The 19,993-nt window shown below is 40.8% G+C and overlaps 1 protein-coding gene across 2 annotated transcripts in view; it reads right to left on the bottom strand.

Annotated features, from left to right (window-relative positions):
• Nucleotides 1-546: 546 nt before the first annotated feature.
• The window catches only part of RAB3C (RAB3C, member RAS oncogene family), a 308,822-nt gene continuing 289,375 nt past the window's right edge, over nucleotides 547-19,993 (bottom strand). For both annotated transcript variants that reach the window (XM_023545475.2, XM_064272201.1), the window contains exon 5: nucleotides 547-9,195. In XM_023545475.2, coding sequence (XP_023401243.1) covers nucleotides 9,008-9,195 — 188 coding nt within the window. In that variant the 3' untranslated portion in view covers nucleotides 547-9,007. The remainder of the gene's footprint in view (nucleotides 9,196-19,993) is intronic.

Here is a 19,993-nt window from a genome sequence, read left to right as displayed (position 1 = left end):
AGTTGGCTGTGATATGAATGCTGCAGTAGCTAGTTGCTTCGCCATGTCCTGAGGTCTAACACCAATCAGAGCCTGAACAACAATTGACATCATTTCATCAAGCACTGTGACATTAAAAGAAGTCCAAGCCACTCACACATCCACACATTGTTCCTGCTGACTCCTCCTTTCTCACCCTGAGCCAATAGCACTCCAAAATGATCACCAAGGCCTAGACCGTGTACACATGACCTTTGTGTCATCCTTGATTCTAGAGTCAAGGGCTTTGCAACTCAGGAATGCAGAGTTAATCAGGCAGAAAAAGTAACTTACCTTAAAAGGTTTTAAGTTTTGGAATTAACTCCTATACCTTAAAAAAAAAAAAAAAAAAGTCCAAATTCCCCTGCTGGATACTCATAGCCCTAAATTAAAATTTATTCATTTTGTGTCTCTAATTCAAGCTTCAGTGTTCTACCCAGGGTTGTAGAAGAAGGAAGTAACAGGCAATGGCAATAGATATCCTAGGACCAAAAGTAAGGAAAATTGAAGGAAGATGAAAAAATTCATCAGACTAAGGCCGAGGAATTCAGGAATATAGTCTCTTAGATATTTATTGTATTCTCCAAAAAATAAAACAAGACAAATCCAAAGAACAAAAACCACTTTCCATACAGAATTCACATACAAACTGAATACCTAATAGAGCACACAGTCTTTACACAATTAATTTCAATAAGGAGAATTAAAACTTCACAATGTGAATAAGTTTCATAGCTTTAAACCCAGACAAGAGCTCTTGTGGAGACATGAAGAGTCACGATATTTGCCGCGCAGCAGTAGTTTTTAGCTAAACATCACAATCACTATATGAAAGCATTAAGCTCTTACTCAATTTTTTTTTTTTTTCTCAAGAAGAGTTAGTTCCACAGTACATTCACTGAGAAGGTGTCCAAAGTGCCCGGTTACAAAAGGAAGTCTTCATCTGTTTACTTCTTAGTGCCTTTTGTGGACAGCATAGAGAAAAGCCTCTGGGTACACATCTATTTAGGTGACACTATGTTAGACAATGTCTCATGGTTTGGTACATTGGTAAAATGTCTAAATCAACTGCTCTAAGGTGGCTTTAAAGCAATTTGCGTTTTGTGGCCTCTTCTGGGCTACCAGCACAGAGGGATATGACAATGTGACATCTTGTGTTCCTCACGGGGACTAAAGCACAGGGAGCCAAACTAGGTTAGTTTGGGGTTTTCAAAGGCCCGTTTGGTGCTCTTGAGAAAAACAATGACCCATAGCTGTCAGGTCTTTCACCCTTCCCTTTTCAGGGAGCACACTGAGACCTTTCCCGCTTATGTGTCTGGAACAATCTCCTCGCTACCTAATTCTTCCTAGGATCCTGCCTAACCTTTTCAATGGAGCAATCCTTGGCTCTTCCAGACCTCATAAGTCCCCCTTTCTCTGTGCTCTATACCCTGACATAATTTAGCACCTAGATTATGTCCTAGTATTTTGTCTTGTTCCTCATTCAGTCAGTAAGCTTATCAGGGGCAGGAGCCGTAACTCTTCCATGTTTGATTCCACAGCACTGAGCACGTGGTAGGTGTTCAATAACTGTGTTGACTACCTAAACGTTTAACTACACTCTTAAATTATCATTCTAATGTCGACTACCGTCTTCCATTTTTCTTTCTTAAATTTGGCACGAAGTCCTCACTAATCTCCTTGTTTCACCTATCTTCACTTGATTTCTTCAGTGGATTTTGAGAGCTGAGTACAAATTTCAGGCTATCATATTTAATATAGGGCCAGATGTCACTCTTGGTAGCCCAAAGCCAGTTAGTGTGATTGGCACATCCTCATGTATCAATTTCAGGCCAAGTGCCACAGAGAAAACTGAAGGCTTTTTATGACATACAGATGGCCATGGCCTTGTAGAGCCAGCTGCCCTCCACCACTGTTAGTGGACAACTCATAACTTGTTTTTTTTCTAAGGGTATCATGGCTTACTCTGCTAACTAAATGAAAAGGCAAAGCACAGTATTAAAATGATTGCTTTGCTTTACAAATTGAAATGGTGAAACAGAGCTTAAGGTGCTTGACTTACTTTAAACATCACACACATAAACGTTAACAGCTTTTGGTAATCCAGCAACCAGGGCTAAAATTTCTTGTTTTTCCTGCTCAGTGACATTCCAGGCCACCAATTCTGGGATTAACCAAGAGGATGTGAGGATGAATACATGAGTTTATGACATTCCGAAGTGATTTAAGGATTCTGATATTTGTTTCTCCTGTATCACCAGTGTGGACAATCGAGAATAGAGAGTGAATGTAACATTAGCTACAACCTAAAAAGACATTGATATTTTAGGATTCCCAGGGTTGATAGTGTTAAATTTGCAAACAAAATACAAGGTTGAGTACCAATAAAATACACACACAAATACAAGAGCAAAAATTCTTAGTAGATAGAACATGAATTCAGCCTTTCCGAGAAGAAAAAAAGTGACTTTTCCTTACATGCATATTTTTTCTTAGGTTCCTAAATTAAATAAAATGTACAATCTTATAAGAGACTTTGGGAGAATTCTGAAATAAAGAAGGAAATGCCTTTATAAAATTAAATTAACAGCCATTCTGTCTTGAAAATAAACTCCACAATTCTATAAGATTGACATGTATTCACAGATACTAAGTGCTTGGTCTTATAGAAAAAAAAAAAAGTACTTTGAAATAGGCACAGAGGAGTTTCACATGACACCAATAAGGTATTTACTGTATAAATTGCACCACTAGACAAATACAGCTACTAGAAATCATTTGAATAAGTTACACAGCAATCAAAGCGCCTCACACATTCGTTACCACTCACTCTTTCACACTAGTTTATATACACTGATAAGTCATTAAATATTGCACTTATTGGCCCATGAACCCTCAATTATGAGGTGTTGAAAAATAGAAAACAAATCTATTTTTATAACATATTTCATGCAACATTTAAGACATTTCAGTTCCACAAACACTATTAAATAGCTGTACATTTGGACAGTCCAAAGGTATCACATCACGTCTGACATTAACAATATATTAACATGAATTACAGGACAGTTTTCATTCAGCACACATCTTAGGGTTGAGGAGACAATGCATGGCAAGCTATCACATGGGTACAGCAAACAATCCCCAGACTTCATTTTTACAAGAGGAAGTATGAAACTCTCAGACAGATGTAGGTCACGCTCACATCCCTGAAAGGCCAGGTGTCTCTGTGGCTCATGTACGTCTGTGTCTTTTAAGAACAGTATTCATGAACCTAAGCAATCCCTAGCCTGAAACAACATGAATACAGAAAATAGTTCCATGAAGAGATAAAGCCATAGCCAACTCTCAGTTGTCCATGATGAAGGAAAGATGAGCACAGGGGAATGAAATGTGCAGGTAAAATCCCCAAACCTCAACTGAGCGAGTAATGACTAGCTGAGATTCCACTAATAATGGTTGCTGATAGGAGGTAAATGGCGAAACTTGAGTCACTTTTCTATTCTTGGTCCTGTCATTCTATGAAGATGGTACTTTAAAAAATTAATATGATAACCCAAAATCAGGAAACGGAAAAGAGAATCGCAAATAGAATATTTGATTTGTCCACTAACTAGATGGTATTGATCACAATACTTTAGCCCTGGCTGAAGTTAAATTCATTTCTGTTGTTTAGAATATTTGCAAAATAATGCTGTCTCTCTACCCTCTCTGTTCAACAGGAATTAATTATGTTCACAGGCACACAGACTAATCGAATCAAATCAGTGTCAAGGAGCTATTTCATGGACCCTTTTAAGCAACATGTGTTAGAGTTGGAACATAACAAAGGCTCCCTTTTCCCCAGCCCTGAGAAAGCACCATATGTGGAATTTTGCCTTAATTAAAAAAGGTTATCTCTGTGTGTGAGTGTGTGTGTTGGGAGGGCAGCACTATGTGTGTGGTCCAAGGGTAAATATTTTAATCTTAATATTATTTATAATATTATTACTATATAGGGAAATATTATTTGACTGGAGTGTCAAGCATCTCTGTAAAGGTTCTTTTAAGAAAAAAAATAACTACATTTATTTAGAAATACCAATAACAATAGGTAGATATATTTTAGATAAACTCCCCAGTCCTGTTTTTGACCCCGTAGGGGATACTGTATTTCTAGAATCTAGAGCCCTTCAGGTGCAATGTAAGGAAAAAGGCCCTTTTTTTCTGGCCATAAACTTCATCTTTTACCTAATTTGTCCCAATTCATTTCAGGATATAAAACAGGTCTATGCCCTTAACTAACATTGGTAAAAAATTCACCTAAAATATGAAGAACTCTAAAAAGCTGACCTTAATAATAAAATGGTTGAGCACGTCAGAAAGACTTCACCATTGTACTGGCAAACTAAAGCATGGGTATTATGTACAGATAGGCAGAGCTAAGCAAAGTTGTAGAAATTGCACCTCTCAGGCTGATTAGAAAGGCCACATGGACCTAGTCGCTCACATGCACCCTGACTTGGCACACTGAGTCTACAGCCAAGGAACTGAGAGTTCAAGTCACCGGTCATGAAAACTATAATTTAGGGAAAAAGGACAGACTCTTCAGAGAGAAGGACAGGTCAGTTCCCAAGAATGCAATACCAAGAATACCCAGTAGAGCATTCCAAAAATCTAAGAAAATTATTAAGAAACATAGAGTAACTTTTTGGTCCAGAAGGATTTTAGTCATGACTTTAAAATAAAATTTCTATCACAGTTTTTCACATGCAGCTGCTTTCTCAGCTTAGTATAGCTTAGTAGAGTTCGGATACATTTTTAATATAGTCCCACAAATGCCACATGGCTGACTAAAGGATGGCATAGTACATCCTCGCCATGTACTAAGATGTGTGTTGGGTAAAGCACATCACAATGAACCACTGATTATGAAAGATCACACTCCAACATTAATGTTGCTTTATAGAAGTTCAGTTAATAGTGGGTGATTTCTACCTTTAAAAAAGAACATTGTATACCTGAAAATTTATTGTCAGCATAGATGTGGTTAAAATTGGAAGTTTAAATTGACTCCTAAAAAATATAAGCTAAACACAAAGACTACAGTTAATCTGGGTTAAGAGTTAAATTGGTGAAATATGTATTTCATTATTGAGTGCCTTGTATAATTTGAGCTGTAACATTGTAGAAATTAGATTTCACTTTTATCATGACCATGCTGTAGCTGTCTGCTACAACTGAAGGCATACTCAAGAGTTTCCTTTCCAAATTAAAATCTTAGCACTGATTTACCAGGCTACTGACATCAAGTGAGCCAAAGAACCTTCTGGTTCTCTCAGTCCTTAGAAGTTTATCAAGGCAGTACAAGCTGTGCAGTGGGGGCAGCCACAAGGAACTGATTTATTGTCCTGAAGTAATTCCTCTCAGGGGCCCATAGAGGAAACCCTGGTGGCAGAGTTGTTAAGCGCCACAGCTGTTAACCAAAGGGTCAGCAGTTCAAATCCGCCAGGTGCTCCTTGGAAGCACTATGGGGCAGTTCTACTCTGTCCTATAGGGTCGCTGTGAGTCGGAATCAACTTGACGGCACTGAGTTTGGTTTGGGTTTTTTTTGAGCCCATAGATGTGATGTTAATTTTTTAAACTGCCATCTTAAGATATTTCATGCACCTTTTACATCTATTCTCATCTCCAAAAGCTAAAACGCTGGTCTACTCTGAGGATGGCTATTTACAGGAGATGATTTCCAATCCAGTGTTTCAGTTGAATTAGGAAAGGAAAGGAATGTTCCAACTCCTGAGCTCTTGGAAGCACCTGCTCAAAACAACTCAAGGTTTGTTTCTGACAAACAATTGGAGGGTGGTGGTGGTGGTGAGATGAGCAGCAGAGCAAAAGAAATTCATACCTCAAACACTAATTTAATTGCATCAAGGACAACAAGGGGTGGATAGCTAGGATTTAGGAACTAACATAAGCATGTACCTTTCAAGGTGTCTTGCTCTTTTAAATGTAAATTCAGATAGGTTTATGGGTCTTTGGTAAAAATGGCCTGTGGTAATTTGGTTGCTGGGGCAGATGGAGCTGATGTAGGTGTACCGCGCACGTGTGTGTGCGCGCACGCGCACTGTGATTTGTAAGTGATATATGTTGATGCCAATAGAAGCTCACTTAATTAACCCTGGGCTTGTCCCTCAATTGCCAAATTTGATTTTAATTTCAGGATCTTTTGATGAGATCAAGGGAGAGACAATCCTTTCTTCCCACTGCTTTATAGAAGGAACACAGGCATTCCTCCACAGAGTCCTGTGACAATCCTCTCTGGAAATTTCTCATTCGATTACTCCAAATGGAGTTTACAAAACGGTGCATGCTCCAGGACAGAGAATCAACCCGGAAGGCTTCACTTCCAAAGGGGGCTGGGCAATAGAAAGTATTAAATATTTCTTGGCAATTGACTCACTTGCTGTTGCTGCATCATGTTCCCCAGACTGGCATAAAATAGTTAAACTTTGGCATGTTTGACACTGGGGCTACTGTTGCAAACAAATCTGCTTTTATGCCCCCCTCTTTCCCTCTACTCTCACATTAATTTCTGTGACTTTGAAGCTGATTGTTCTTAAAAACCTAATAAAACATGAATGTTGTTCTATCTTCATTGAGGTAAGGCTTGCCTTGCAGGGTGCCAAAGTGGAAATTTATTACCAACTAGTGGAATTTTAAGCTAAAAAGGTGAGAAATAACATAGACATGGTTAAAACATCGCTAATGCTCTCTTCTATAATTTTCATCTTCTGACTTACTAATAGGAGTCCCTGGATGGTGTAATGGTCAATGCACTCAGCTGTTAACCGAAAGGTCAGAGGTTCGAGTCCACTCAGAGGTGACTTGGAAGAAAGACCTGGGGATTTACTTCTGAAAATCAGCAATGAAAACCCTATGGATCACAACGGTTCGATTGGCAACTGAGCATGGGATGGTGCAGCACTGGGCAGTGTTGCCTTCAGTTGTACCCAGGGCTTTCATAAGCTGGGTGCTGACCCAAAGGCAGCTAAAAACAATTTACTAAATGTACGTGGCCTAGTTTCCTGATGAGGCATTTATCTTACAGAGACATCTTTAGACATGCATGTTTCCTGATCAGTACCTTTGCCCAATAAATTCCACCCAATATTTTCATGGGAAACTTCTCTATTTTCGGAGAGAGAGAGAAAAACCTTTAACATGACCACCAAAAAAAAAAAAAAAGGAAAGTCGACCTGATGGACCTGTCCTTCCAAATCCACCAAACAGTATCTGCGGCCTTTTTATGATCCCGGCTGCAATTAATGCCGGACAAGGATACAGAAGCCGGCTTTCCCTTCAGGGCTCAGCCCAGTTGGTGGGATTTGTTGTTTGCTTGTTCTTCATAATGGTCTTCGGGAAATCTAGAATAAAATATCTGGGTTTTTGAATGGTTTTCCTCCCATGTTCAAATTGCTTATGGCACTCTGAGTGTTTCTGTAATCCTCTGTTCCAAAGAGGATTCTCAGAGTAACTAAAGCATGATTAGAGCTTACACAATGGGGATACTCTTTAGAGTTATGAACAGCTTCATTGAAAAAGAGATGAAAATTGTCTTTTCTTCAACCTGGGACCCACTGAGACAGTGTTTAAATAACATCTAATTAGGTACTAGAATTTAGCTGTGTTTTGAGTGGAAGGCAATGGCTGAGGAAGTAAGCCTACACCCTATGGGACGAGGAGTGTAAGAAAGCTTCAACGAATCCTCCGTTTCAAGAGCTGGTGATGGTTCCAAGAAAGTGACCATGGTGGTGGTGGTGGTGGTGGTGTGTATGTGATAAGGGGCAAGACATTAAGAAAACGGGGGGAGACCAGACCTTGGAATTCTACAGATACTCATACCCTCTTTAGCTAAAAAGAAAAAAAAAAAAAAAGCTTGTTGCATAATTGGCATTTAGCAGATAAGTCTCAGTCTGCTCCAACCAACCAACCAACCAACCGCCATAGAGTCACCTCGGACTCACGGCAGCCCCATGTGTGTACGGGTAGAACTGCTCCACAGGGTTTGGAATGGCTGATTTTCCAGAAGTAGATCGCTAGGCCTTTCTGCCCAGGCACCTCTGAGTGACTGGAACTGCCAACCTTTAGGTTTGCGGCCGAGCATATTAATCGTTTGCATCCCCCAGAGACTCCTCAGTCTGTTTAATGCCCCCCAAATATTCAGAACATTGGGTAGAGCCCATGGAAATAGTAATCCTGGGTTAGAGCAATTGCTTATTTAAACATGTAAACTAAAATTTGTTTCATTCTAGTTCCAGTCATGTTAATGCCTTAGGAAATTTTCAAGGACCATAAAAACAATTTTTCAATTTCCTTATAGTCAGTGGTCTCCTCAGATATTAACAGAGAAAAATAGACACATTTCCTGAGCAGTAAACTAACCAGCCCCATGACAGTCTCCCTGATTGTGAGTAATATTTCCACTTAATTTTAGTTAAGAGTAAAGCAAATGAAGACATGAGGTCTCCTGAAATCTTCTCTGCTTATGTGTATGTATGTGCACGCATGCATACACACACATGGGTGCAAGTGTGCCCGTGCACGCACACACACACACACAGTCCCTCAGTTATCATCTCTATAAGTGAAGAGCATAGTTTGAATCTGTGGCACAAAAGTCAGTTGTGGTGATATTATTGTCTGAGGTCACAACAGTAGCTTAGCTGAGAAGAAATTTGAAGAAAAAAAAAAAAAGCCTAGAAGACAAATACCTAGTCACATGCAAATATCAGATGTTTATAGATGGCTAGTCCTTACAAATTTAAGATCACACATTTGCCACATATGAACACAGCATATCTCCTAAGTATTGAATGCATGTATGAGCCATCAACATCAAAAACTTCCCTCAAATAACTATTAGGCAGTATAAATGAAGGCTAATCGACCATTTATCAATGCTGTTTGTTGGCAGATGAACCCACTGGAGCTGCCTGTGCGTATGGGGACATTAACAGCCACAATTGGGCTGTGGTGGGGGAGGGGTTTCCTTCAGTCTTGTGTTCTGCTTTGCGGCAGTGATGGTCGGGTCGGTCTCCAAGCTCTCTGACATCTTGTCACAGATGATATCCACAAGGCGCTCAAATGTTTGCTTGACGTTAATGTTATCCTTGGCACTTGTTTCAAAGAACTCAAACCCTGGAAGAAACACACAGAAGCACAGCTTGGTCATTACATGCTTCTGCTGAAATTAAGTGGGACTTTATGGTTTTTGATGGTAATGGTTGATGGTGGGGCAGCAGAGGGTGGTGGGTTTGGTTTGGGTAAGAAATGAGAGGTGAGCATGAGGTTCCACTTACCATCTTGCTCCCCATTAACTGTGAACAATGGGGTTATAAAGTAGAATTGGTGATGTCCGAATTTTATTTTTCTCCACTGATTCATTTATGCCATCAGCATGTCTGAATAGGTTAGAAATTCCTTTGCAAGTATTTACTAGTGACGGCAACATCAAGACACCTCAATACTGGCTTGTCTTTACCATCTCTGGCCCCGATCCCCAGTCCACTAAGTAGCCGCTTGCAATCTTTTCTGGGACTGGTGTTACCTGGCACTTTCTTCTTTTCCCATTCCCAGGTTTTACCAAAATTATTAATTTTCATTTTTATGATCAATTCGAGGCCTAGAAGACTTCATATGTGTATTTTTCTACAAAAGGAATTAACAAACTCCAACAGGATCCACCTCCAACTTTTTCAATGTATGCTTGCTGCTGCCCAGTGAAGGGTTTGAAGGTGAGCTTTTGGTGAATTTCCAGTGACACGGAGCCCTGGTGATGCAGTGGTTAAGCGCTCGGCTGCTAACTGAAAGTAGGCGGTTTGAACCCACCAGCCACTCCTCAGCAGAAAGATATGGCAGTCTGCTTCCTTAAAGTTCTCATCCTTGAAAATCCTATGGGGCAGTTCTACCCTGTCCTATAGGGTCACCGTGAGTTGGAATCAACTCGACAGCAAAGGGTTTGGTTTTGAGTAACAAGATAGGGTGGCCCTGGGTGGCACAAATGGTTAAGTGCTTGGTTAGTAACCAAACGGTAGGTGGTTCGAACCTACCTAGAAGTGCCTCAGAAGACAGGCCTGGCAATCTGCTTATGAAAGGTCACAGCCTTGAAAACCCTAGCGAGCAGTGCTCTTCAGCACACACAAGGTTGCCCTGAATTGGAATCAATTCGGTGGCAACTGGTTTTTAACAAGACACAAGGTGGCACTAAAGAGTCATAGGATTTCCCTTAGGTGTGCTTCTTCCTCTATTAGGATATTTTGAAGTGTTAGCCTAACAGCCTTCTGGGGCTTTGTATACCACTGCACCTATCTACTGGTGCAATTTTTTTCCACAGCTTCCATTATCTATCAGCAGCAATGCTTTACAGACACTTGGGAGGAGACACTTGATAAATTTCAAATGAGCTGCCAGAATTGCAAAAAGGTACAAAATGCAGCGACAGTTTTACACTTCCACTGATGCATCACTGACTGGGTAGAAGCAGCTCTCTCTGTATGCTGCTCTGTACACAATCTTATCACTCTATTGTTTGTATTCACATTCCACTGGCTGAGCTTGCCAGTCAGTTGCCATGACAACGTTCCCACTAGACAAGCCAGAGATCACTCTGGGCCATTCTGGGGCCGTTGATTTAGGATGCATTGGGCAGAACACAGAAATGCTTTTCTAATCCATTCCAAATTTTCCAGCCTATAAATCCTTCTGGTTGCATCTGGCCCTATCTCAGTGGAGCCACATGGATTCAGAGCAATTAAATCATGTGATTTCATCCTAGCTTATGAGGCCAAAGGAGAAAGAATCCATGTCAAAACCCCTATGATAACCCAGAGATACTTATTTTCTTAAATAGTGTTGAAGGTTAGACTACAAAAAGCAATTCTTGTGTGTCAAAATTGCTAATTTAGTTATGACACTATCTGGTGGGACGAACTGCATCTGAGCTTGAATTTTACCAACTACTGTGTATTCTGTTGTTAAAATCAAGTGAATAATTGCAGGATTTGGGTTGAAGAAGCATCAGGAGAGCCAGGTTCTATAAAATACTGGTGGATGTTTCAAACTAGCTTCGATATGTATTTCTCTTTCATTTGTCTCCTTGAATAGTCCTTTTATGGCTGTCTTACACTATGCATTTCTTTCTACAGATAACACCATTTGGTGTTAACCAAGACCAAAAAACCCATTGCTGTCAAGTCAATTCTAATTCACAGAGCCCCTATGAGTCAGAGTAGAACTGCCACATAAAACTCTCTTTTCTAACATTTGCACAGTCTGTAGGGCTAGATCATTCAGTTTCCACCCATTTGGTTTCCAGATTTTATTTTAAGGAGGGCAAGTATGGATCTAAGCAGCATCTTTGATGCTAAGATGTCAGAACTGTTTGCATCCTTGTGGGGAATATCTCAGTGCTAACAGGAGAGTGCTTTATGTCACAAGATACCAAAAACCCACTGAAGAAGGTTCCTGGATGAGACTTTCAGAAAAAAAAAAAAAAAAAAAAAAACTCAGAATTTGGCACAAAGATTTCACTTACAGGTTCGATTTTCACATTTCTTCAGCTAACACTTCTTTTACTTATTAGTGTGATTTGGGAAGCCATTGAACTTGAAGGAGATCAAAAAAGATTTAGCCATTGTGTAAAGGTGGTAATCCATATAATCTGCTGTCAAATGGGACTCCTATCTGGGCTTCCAGACACCCTGTGATGTTAGTGAACAACTCAAATCCTTGATCCTGAGAGCTATCAAGCTCCAAGCTCCTCAACATTAACCTGGCACCCCAGGAAGGCACAGCCACTAAGTGTCTGAGGAACAGACAACCATATTATAAGAGCACTCCATCTATCCAGAGTGACTGGAGAAGGAGATGCTGTGATATGGGGGGAGGGATGGACCACCAGTCAAGAGATGGGTGATTTAGCCCCAATATCAACACTTACCAGCTTCGAACTATGGGCAATTCACTTTCTTTTATCCTCACTTTTCTTATTTATGAAATTTGTCTTACTTACCTTCCGGGGTATTTATTATGAGGCTCAAATATATATATAAACATATGTAACAGTGCCAGGCAAACTGGAAAATGTTATGACGACGACAACAATAAACCAACATATATTGAGTGATCCCAATATAGCAGGTACTATTTAAAACACGGAGACCCTGGTGGCATAGTGGTTAAGTGCCACGGCTGTTAACCAAGAGGTTGGCAGTTCAAATCCGCCAGGTGCTCCATAAACAACACAACAAATTGTTTATATACCATAAACAATCATCAGTTTAAATAATAAAAATGCAGTTAACTAGATTTAACACTGTCAGTACACCAAATGAAACTCAATCTTTCCTTAATGATTCCAAAGGTACTCTGGCATCTTATAATGCTTAAGATTCACCATGACGACCATCATGGCAGGTGTATCTCTATATAGAATTCTAGAGTTGGTTCTGGAAATTAGACTGCCTCTCATTGATCATATATGCTGGTCCCACTTGTCACAAGTTTGTCACAAAATGAGATATTCAGGATCAAAATAAAGGCCAGTATTATTTTAGCATTTAATGGTTTTGGTTCAGGGCAAAAGAAAGTTTACTGTGCAATAAATGATCCTCCATTGAGGTCAATGAGCATCTTTATTCCATCAACCGTTTGTGAGGCCACATAAGTCCCACACCTTTATGTGTCTGTTGTTGTTGTTAAGTGCTGTCAAGTTGATTTCCTACTCATAACAACCCTATGTGACAGAGTAGAACTGCCCCATAGGGTTTTCTTGGTTGTAAACTTTATAGAAGCAGATCGCCAGGTCTTTATCCTACAAAGCTGCTGGGTGAGTTCACACTGCCAGCCTTTCAGTAGCAGCCGAGCACTTAACTGTTGCACCACCAGGTGTTTAAAGCTCATGGCCTAAATCAGAACAGAAACCCGAGCACTATAGCATTTTTCCTTCACTAACTCTTTGTTGGATTTTACAGCTTTTTTTTTTTTTTTTACCTCCCAGTATCTCAGTATCTTAACCTCATCTGTAGGATCGAGATAAGTCAGAATCGACTTGACAGTGATTTTTTTTTGTTTTTTGTTTTTTTATAGCAACAACAACTTGTTCTCAGAAATCTGTAACCTTCCACTATACATACAAACATCAGTGGGAGCCAGCAGTCAGTCAATGACAGCTATAGAGCCAGTCTTTCTTACAAGACTCTGAAGATCACCTCCAATTTGCTTGGGAGGAGAGTGTGGTTAAGCAAGATCAAGTAAGTAGCCCAAGGTCACACAGCAAGCCAACTGCGAAATCTGACCAAGACCTCCTGATAAATAGGTTACTGATTCAGCTTCCAGCCTCAGACACCGGTCCCTCAGACTACATCATCTGATACTAATAACTTCAGTGTACTCATATGACTTCCTCATCGAATCAGTGGGCACCTTGAATTAACCAGAGAAACTCCAATTATTCTGTCTCATTCTTCTCTCATTAGAACCTTTCTAATTTCTCTCTGGCAGAGATAGCACTGTTCCTGAGTTGGATAAGCCTTGAGCTGCCACTCAGCACTTCTCTGTTTTAGGCCTTTTTATGTCTGATTCTGGAAGGATCACTCCTGCCCTTTCCAGAAGCCATTACAGGCACTGCTGGGCACTAATCTACATTTAACCCTTGCTTCAGCTTCATTCCATGCCAGGGACCAACATAGATGCTTGGGAAAGATTTCTTAAGGAAAAATGTGTTAGTTACATTGAAGAAAGAGGGGAAAAAGCACGACGACAACACTCTGTCCTCTTCATACTGTGTATATGACTGAGTGGGTGGCAGAGAGAGGCCCTGCAAATCAGAACACACTGTGGTGCCCAGTGGTTGTGATCTTACATCCCGACTTCATACGATGGAGGCCCACCAGCTTAAAATCACCTGAAGTGCATGAAACTTCTAAACTCCACCCCAGACATAAAACCAGTTGCCCTTAAGCTGATTCTGACTCACAGCGATCCCATGTGTGTTAGGGTAGAAGTGTGCTCTATAGGGTTTTCAATGGCTGATTTTTTAGAAGTAGATTGCCAGGCCTTTCTTCTGAGGTTTCTTTGGGTGGACTGGAACCTCCGCACTTTCAGTCAGCAGCCAAATGCTCCAGGGACTCCTACCCTAGACTTACTGAACTGACATTACAAGGAGTGGATTGGGCCTTGGAATATAAATTTTCAACAAGCTTCTGAAGAGGTTTCTTATACATGTAAAAGGTTGAGAATTATTGTCCTCTCACTTTGCTGGAGAAAATATAAAATGGTGAAGCCTCTTTGGAAAACAGTCCGGCAGTTCCTCAAATGGAGAATCATACAGTTACCATATGACCCAGCAATTTCACTCCTAGGTACAGACCCAAGAGAAATGAAAACATATGTCCACACAAAAACTTGTACATGAATGATTATAACAGCATTATTCACAATAGATAAAAGGTAAAAAGAAACAGCCCAAATGTCCATCAACTGAGGAATGGATAAACATAATATGGTGTATTCACACAATGGAATGTTATTCAACAATAGCCAGAAATGAAGTACTGATACATGCTACAACATACATGAACCTTGAAGACATTATGCTCAATAAAATAAGCCAGTCACAAAAGACCACATTTTGTATGATTCCATTTATATGAAATATCTAGAATGGGCAGATCCATAGAGACAAAAGTAGATTAGTGGTTGCCTAGGTTTGGGGGAGAATGAGGGGAAATGGGAGGGGCTGCTTATTGGTAAGGTTTTTTTTTTTTTTTTGAGACAATGAAAATTGCTTGTTCTGAAATTGATCGTGGTGATGATTGCAAAACTATGAATGTACTAAAAAAACATTGATATATAAACTTTTAATGGGTGAATTGTATGGTATGTGAGTTATATCTCAATGTCGTTAGGTGCTATTGAGTTGACTTTCAACTCATAGCGGCCCCATGTGACAGAGCAGAATTGCCCCATAGGGTTTCCTAGGCTATAATCTTTATGGAAGCAGATTGCCAGGTCTTTCTCCCATGGAACTGCTGGGTAGCTTCAAACTGCCAGCTTTTTTGGTTAGCAGCCAAGTGCTTGAGCGTTATGCCACCAAGTCTCCTTTTATGTCTTAACAAAGCTGTTACAACTAAGAAAAAAATAAAAGAACCACTGTCCTAAATGAATGAGAATGCATATTGCCTGTCAGAGATCTCTCCAGAAGGAATCTTATGCTTTAACGGTGAAACCATTCCAATGGCTGACAGATTCCTCTAACAGAACATGTCTCCCAAATGCCCAGCATGAACCCTTCATACAAATGTTAAATTCAATTCCTTTTTGCTGTGGTCTCAGTGAAGAAGAGAGAGCACCTGCTTATTGGGGAGTAGCAGGAGCAGATTATCCAATAAGCAAAGTAAGCATAGTGTTTACCTTGTTTACCAGGTCATCTGTAATGAACAATTTCACACAGGATGAGGTGAAACTACTAAGTAAGCACAAATAAGCCTGTGTTTACCTTGCTTACTGAGTCATCCACCCCTGTCAGGAATTGTAAATTTAAAAAATGCTTTCATTTTGTAGGAAGGTCTGTGGGGTTGAGAGAGAGACAGTGGCAGCCATACCTAGAAGCAGAATCTTCGATGTGGTAAAAAAAAAAAAAAAAAGAAAGTAAAATTGTTCACTACAGATGATCTGGTAAGCAAGATAAGCTCCGTGCTTACTTGCGTGTTGGATAATCTGCCCCTGGGGAGTAGGTTTTAATACATTCCGGTGAACTTGAAGAACATGAACCCCATACAGCTTGGCTTGCAGGCATGGGCCTGGCTTGCTGGCACTGCTTTCTCCATTTGCTCCCTGAAGACCCTGGGAGGCCTGGGGCCTCAGAGAAGTCTGGCACCTTTTCAGACCAACACCCACAGGGCAGCAAGCAGGGCCTTTATGCCGAAAGCATGCTGCTCACTGAGGTGGCAGGCTGCAGGCTGTCACTCTGGCACTTGAAGAGTACTGAAATGTCACAGTACCCCACGAGAGACTCCATTCAACTTGAAACTGCACTGTATTACCGGTCATAATCACAACTGCAATACTGAGCATTCAGCAACCGCTTTCCCAGCCCCTTTCTCCAGTGCATTTAAAATAGTTTTACAGGCAGCATTTCATTCATTCCCATATATCAATTGTGAATCCCATATTGTGAAAAGCCTTTTGTTTTCATAAGCTGGTTTGAGAATTGCTTTTTTTTTTCCACCCCAGAAAAATCCTAAACAGCATTTGGGACACTCTGACTGGTCTTTTTAACTTTACTTTAAAGAAAAATTCCAACTGTTATTTCTTTTTGTAGAGGGAAAGTAACTGCTAAACTCGTACTGCAGTAAGTCATTTTCATCTCTAATTTTTAAAAATCCATGATATGGTCTTAAATTCCTAAACTCCCAAATGAGAAGACCTTATATTTCCAGATTCAATCGGCAGGTCCAATGATTGTCTTCCCTTTCCTGTGGAATTTGTTAAGCCAGAGCTGTAAGAAAAGGTCTCTCTTCGGCTGGGTGACACTTGGACCAGAACTAGGCATTGCTGAGCAGTGGGACGAGCTGTTGTGTAAGCTTATCCACGCTGGGTCACAGCCTTCAGACAGACTTTACGGGTAAGGATCTGACCTACTTTTCTGAAGAAGGACCAAAGGAAGCAGACCAGGGCTGGAAAGCAGCAAGAGCAGAAGATGGGCCAGAGACGAGTGTTGCTAAAAATTGTTCAAGTATTTTAGCCTCTGAGTCTTTGTCCTTAGATAGGCCTGACTGGATGGTAGCTTTCTCCTGCTTCTGTCAATGTGCAAGAGTCATTCTGACCTTCACAAATTCTGGTCGATGTAGAGAAAAGATATTTTTCACCACATCTTCGATGTTGTTAAACCCATGTGAAATTGTGTACTACAGATTAGTAAGTATACACATTAAGCCCGTGCGTACCTTGCTTACCAGTTAATCTGCTCCTGCTCATGCGCTGCCTGTCACTGGGGGCTTGTGGGTTGCTATGATGCTGAACAGGTTTCAGCTGAGCTTCCAGACTAAGACTAAGACAAAAGGCCTGGAAATCAGCCAATGAAAATTCTATGGATTGCAAAGGTCTAGTCCACAAATGAACATGGGGATGGAGGAGGACTGGGCAGCATTTCATCCCATTGTGCATGGGGTCCCCATGAATTGTGGGCTGATTTGACTGCAGCTAACTACGAAGATGACCCAATCTCATCCCAACACCTGCACTCACATCTCAAACCCTCTACTTCAGCCTAGCCTGTACACTCCCTGTCTGGTGAATAGGCTTCACACAGTCCCTTTACAGCATTGCCCTTCTGTGATTCTTCTTGAAGAACTCCTTCATCCTTTCCCCCTCCCCAGGCCAACTTAATCTTCAAAACAGAGGTTGCTAACTATTACAAATTTTATGTTAAACCAAACTTTAGAGAGATTTTCACATAAAAATTCAGATTTGGGGCTTATTTTTAAAAACTGGGATACTCAGTGAGTCCATAATAGCCCATCCAGATGTCTGTGGCTGGTCCACTTTAGAAGGGTGTTCTCTCTCTAGTTTACCATTATCTCTCTGTCTCCTTGGCATTAAATCCATGTTTCAATTGTCAGTTCTCTTTGCATTTGCACTCATCTTTATTAACAGAAAATGGATGCTACACAGACAGGACTTCTTATTTCAGGTGAAATGAGAGAGTACATTACTTTTGTGAAACATTTGTCTATGTCTGCAAACAAATTGTGTTTGGATTTTACACCTGGCAGAGTTACTAATTTACTTATTTACATCACCTCACATACCCTGTAGGCATTTATGTTTAAAGCCTTCAAGGCCTAGGTGAATTCCCACTCAGCTATAAGGTCATGAGGTGCAAAGAGTTAATGTGTTTCAAAGGTTGGGTGTTTGAGTCCACCCAGAGGCACTTTGGAGGAAAGGCTTGGTGATCTCCTTCTGAAAAATCAGCCACTAAAAACATTATGGAGCACTATTCTACTCTAACACACATGAGGTCGCCATGAATTGGAACCAACTAGAAGGCAACTAGTTTATAAGGTCTTACCTGATGACTGTAGCTTATTGAGTATTACCTGCTCCCTACCATTTTTTTCTCTACCATATATTTGGAATTTATTAGTTGCAATTTTGTATTAGGTGCAAAATTCAGATAACATAAAAGTCACCATTTTAACCACTTTATAGTGTACAATTCAGTGGCGTCTCGTACATTCCTAATGGTGTACAACCATCACCACTAACTCCAGATCATTTTTATCACTCCAAAAGAAACCCCATAGGTGGGGCCAAGATGGCAGAGTAGTCAGATGCTTCCTATGGTCCCTCTTACAACAAAGACCCCAAAAAACAAGTGAATCAATTATATATGACAATCTAGAAGCCCTGAATATCAAAGACAAAGTTGAGGAGTCTAAGTGAGCAGCAGGGGGAGGAAGAGACAGTTCAGAAGCAGGGAGGATTTGCCAGACCTGACCTGGCTGGCACACTGTAGCCTGGATGGGCTGGTTCATATGGACTGAGGCAAGCAGTAACACTAGGGACATGTTTTCCACATCGGGAGAAACTGAGTGGCAGAAAGTCTGCTCAAGCCTCCAGAACCAGGGAGAAGTGGTGCTGAATCTGCGAAAGTTAAGTGCAAGTGTCTAACCTACTGCCTGGGATCAAAAAACTCTTCCCTCCTCTGGGAAGTACCTCTCCCATTTACCCACCCCCTCCCAGCTCTGCTTTGGTCCTTGTCAGTCTTCAGTGATTGCCACACCTCCTAGGCTGGAAGTGGGACCTGTTGCATGCCCTAAGCCATTCTCCTTGCTATGGAGAGGGAATAAATTAACAAACAGGAAAAAAATAATCTGCCAGTTCCCCTAAGCTGGGAACTCAGGGCAGGCATAGCCTCTTTGCCTAGGCACAGGCACAAGGGGTCCGTGGACTTTGAATGCCTTTCACCCTAGCCCAGACCCGTGTGGGCTTATTCCAACAGCACAGACCCTCATTAGCACAGTACAACAGGGTATATACCCGAAGCCTATTTTCAACTGCAACAGCTCAAGGGGAGTAGTAGATTTGAGACATTTGATACCACCCTGCCCATTAAGCAGGGTCTTCACCTACCCAGATCAGGGGTGTGAGGACTGGTGGCACCACCCACTCCACCTAGCCTAGTATGTGCTGTAGAGGACAGGGACACACCTTTACCCAGGCAATCAGGGGCAGCCAACAGCCCCCTACCTTGCTCAGCACATAACTCCCTGCTGCAGCTAAATACCTGTGCTAATCCAATCACACCTGCATAGTCCTGCCTATCTAGGACTGTAGGTGAGAGCCTGCACCACACACTTAGTGACCGATTATCTGGACACCTGAGCTGAATCTACACAAGTAAAGTGAACGGGTTCCTGGGCTCACATACCTAGTAACAGCTCTAACCACAGGGAGACAGGACGTCAGAGCTTCAAAGATGACAATAATCAAAGTAGCTCACACTACCAGCCTATTTGAGCATACAAAAACAAAACAAGAGGCTAGGATACAGTAAGCAAACATAAAATAAATAAATATAATAACTTATTGATGGGTCAGAGATAATAGTCAATATCAAATCACATAAAAAGGCAGACCATAGTGGCTTTAGGAAGTGACCAAAACAAAGAACCAACAAACCTCCTGAAGGAAGATAAAGTCTTGGAGTTACTTGAGGTAGAATTCAAAAGATTAATATACCAAGATATTTAAGAGATCAGGAAGGAGATCAGACAAAATGCAGAACAAGACAAGGAACACACAGACAAAGAAAAATTAAGAAGGTTATACAAAAGCATAATGAAAATTTTAACAGGCTGCAAGAATCCATAGAGAGATAGCAAACAGAAATTCAAAAGATTAACAATTAAATTTCACAATTAGACAACTCAAT

This window comes from Loxodonta africana, chromosome 2 (assembly GCF_030014295.1).
Source record: "Loxodonta africana isolate mLoxAfr1 chromosome 2, mLoxAfr1.hap2, whole genome shotgun sequence".
Taxonomy (NCBI): Eukaryota; Metazoa; Chordata; class Mammalia; order Proboscidea; family Elephantidae; genus Loxodonta; species Loxodonta africana.
This window is presented reverse-complemented; position numbering and strand designations above follow the sequence as displayed.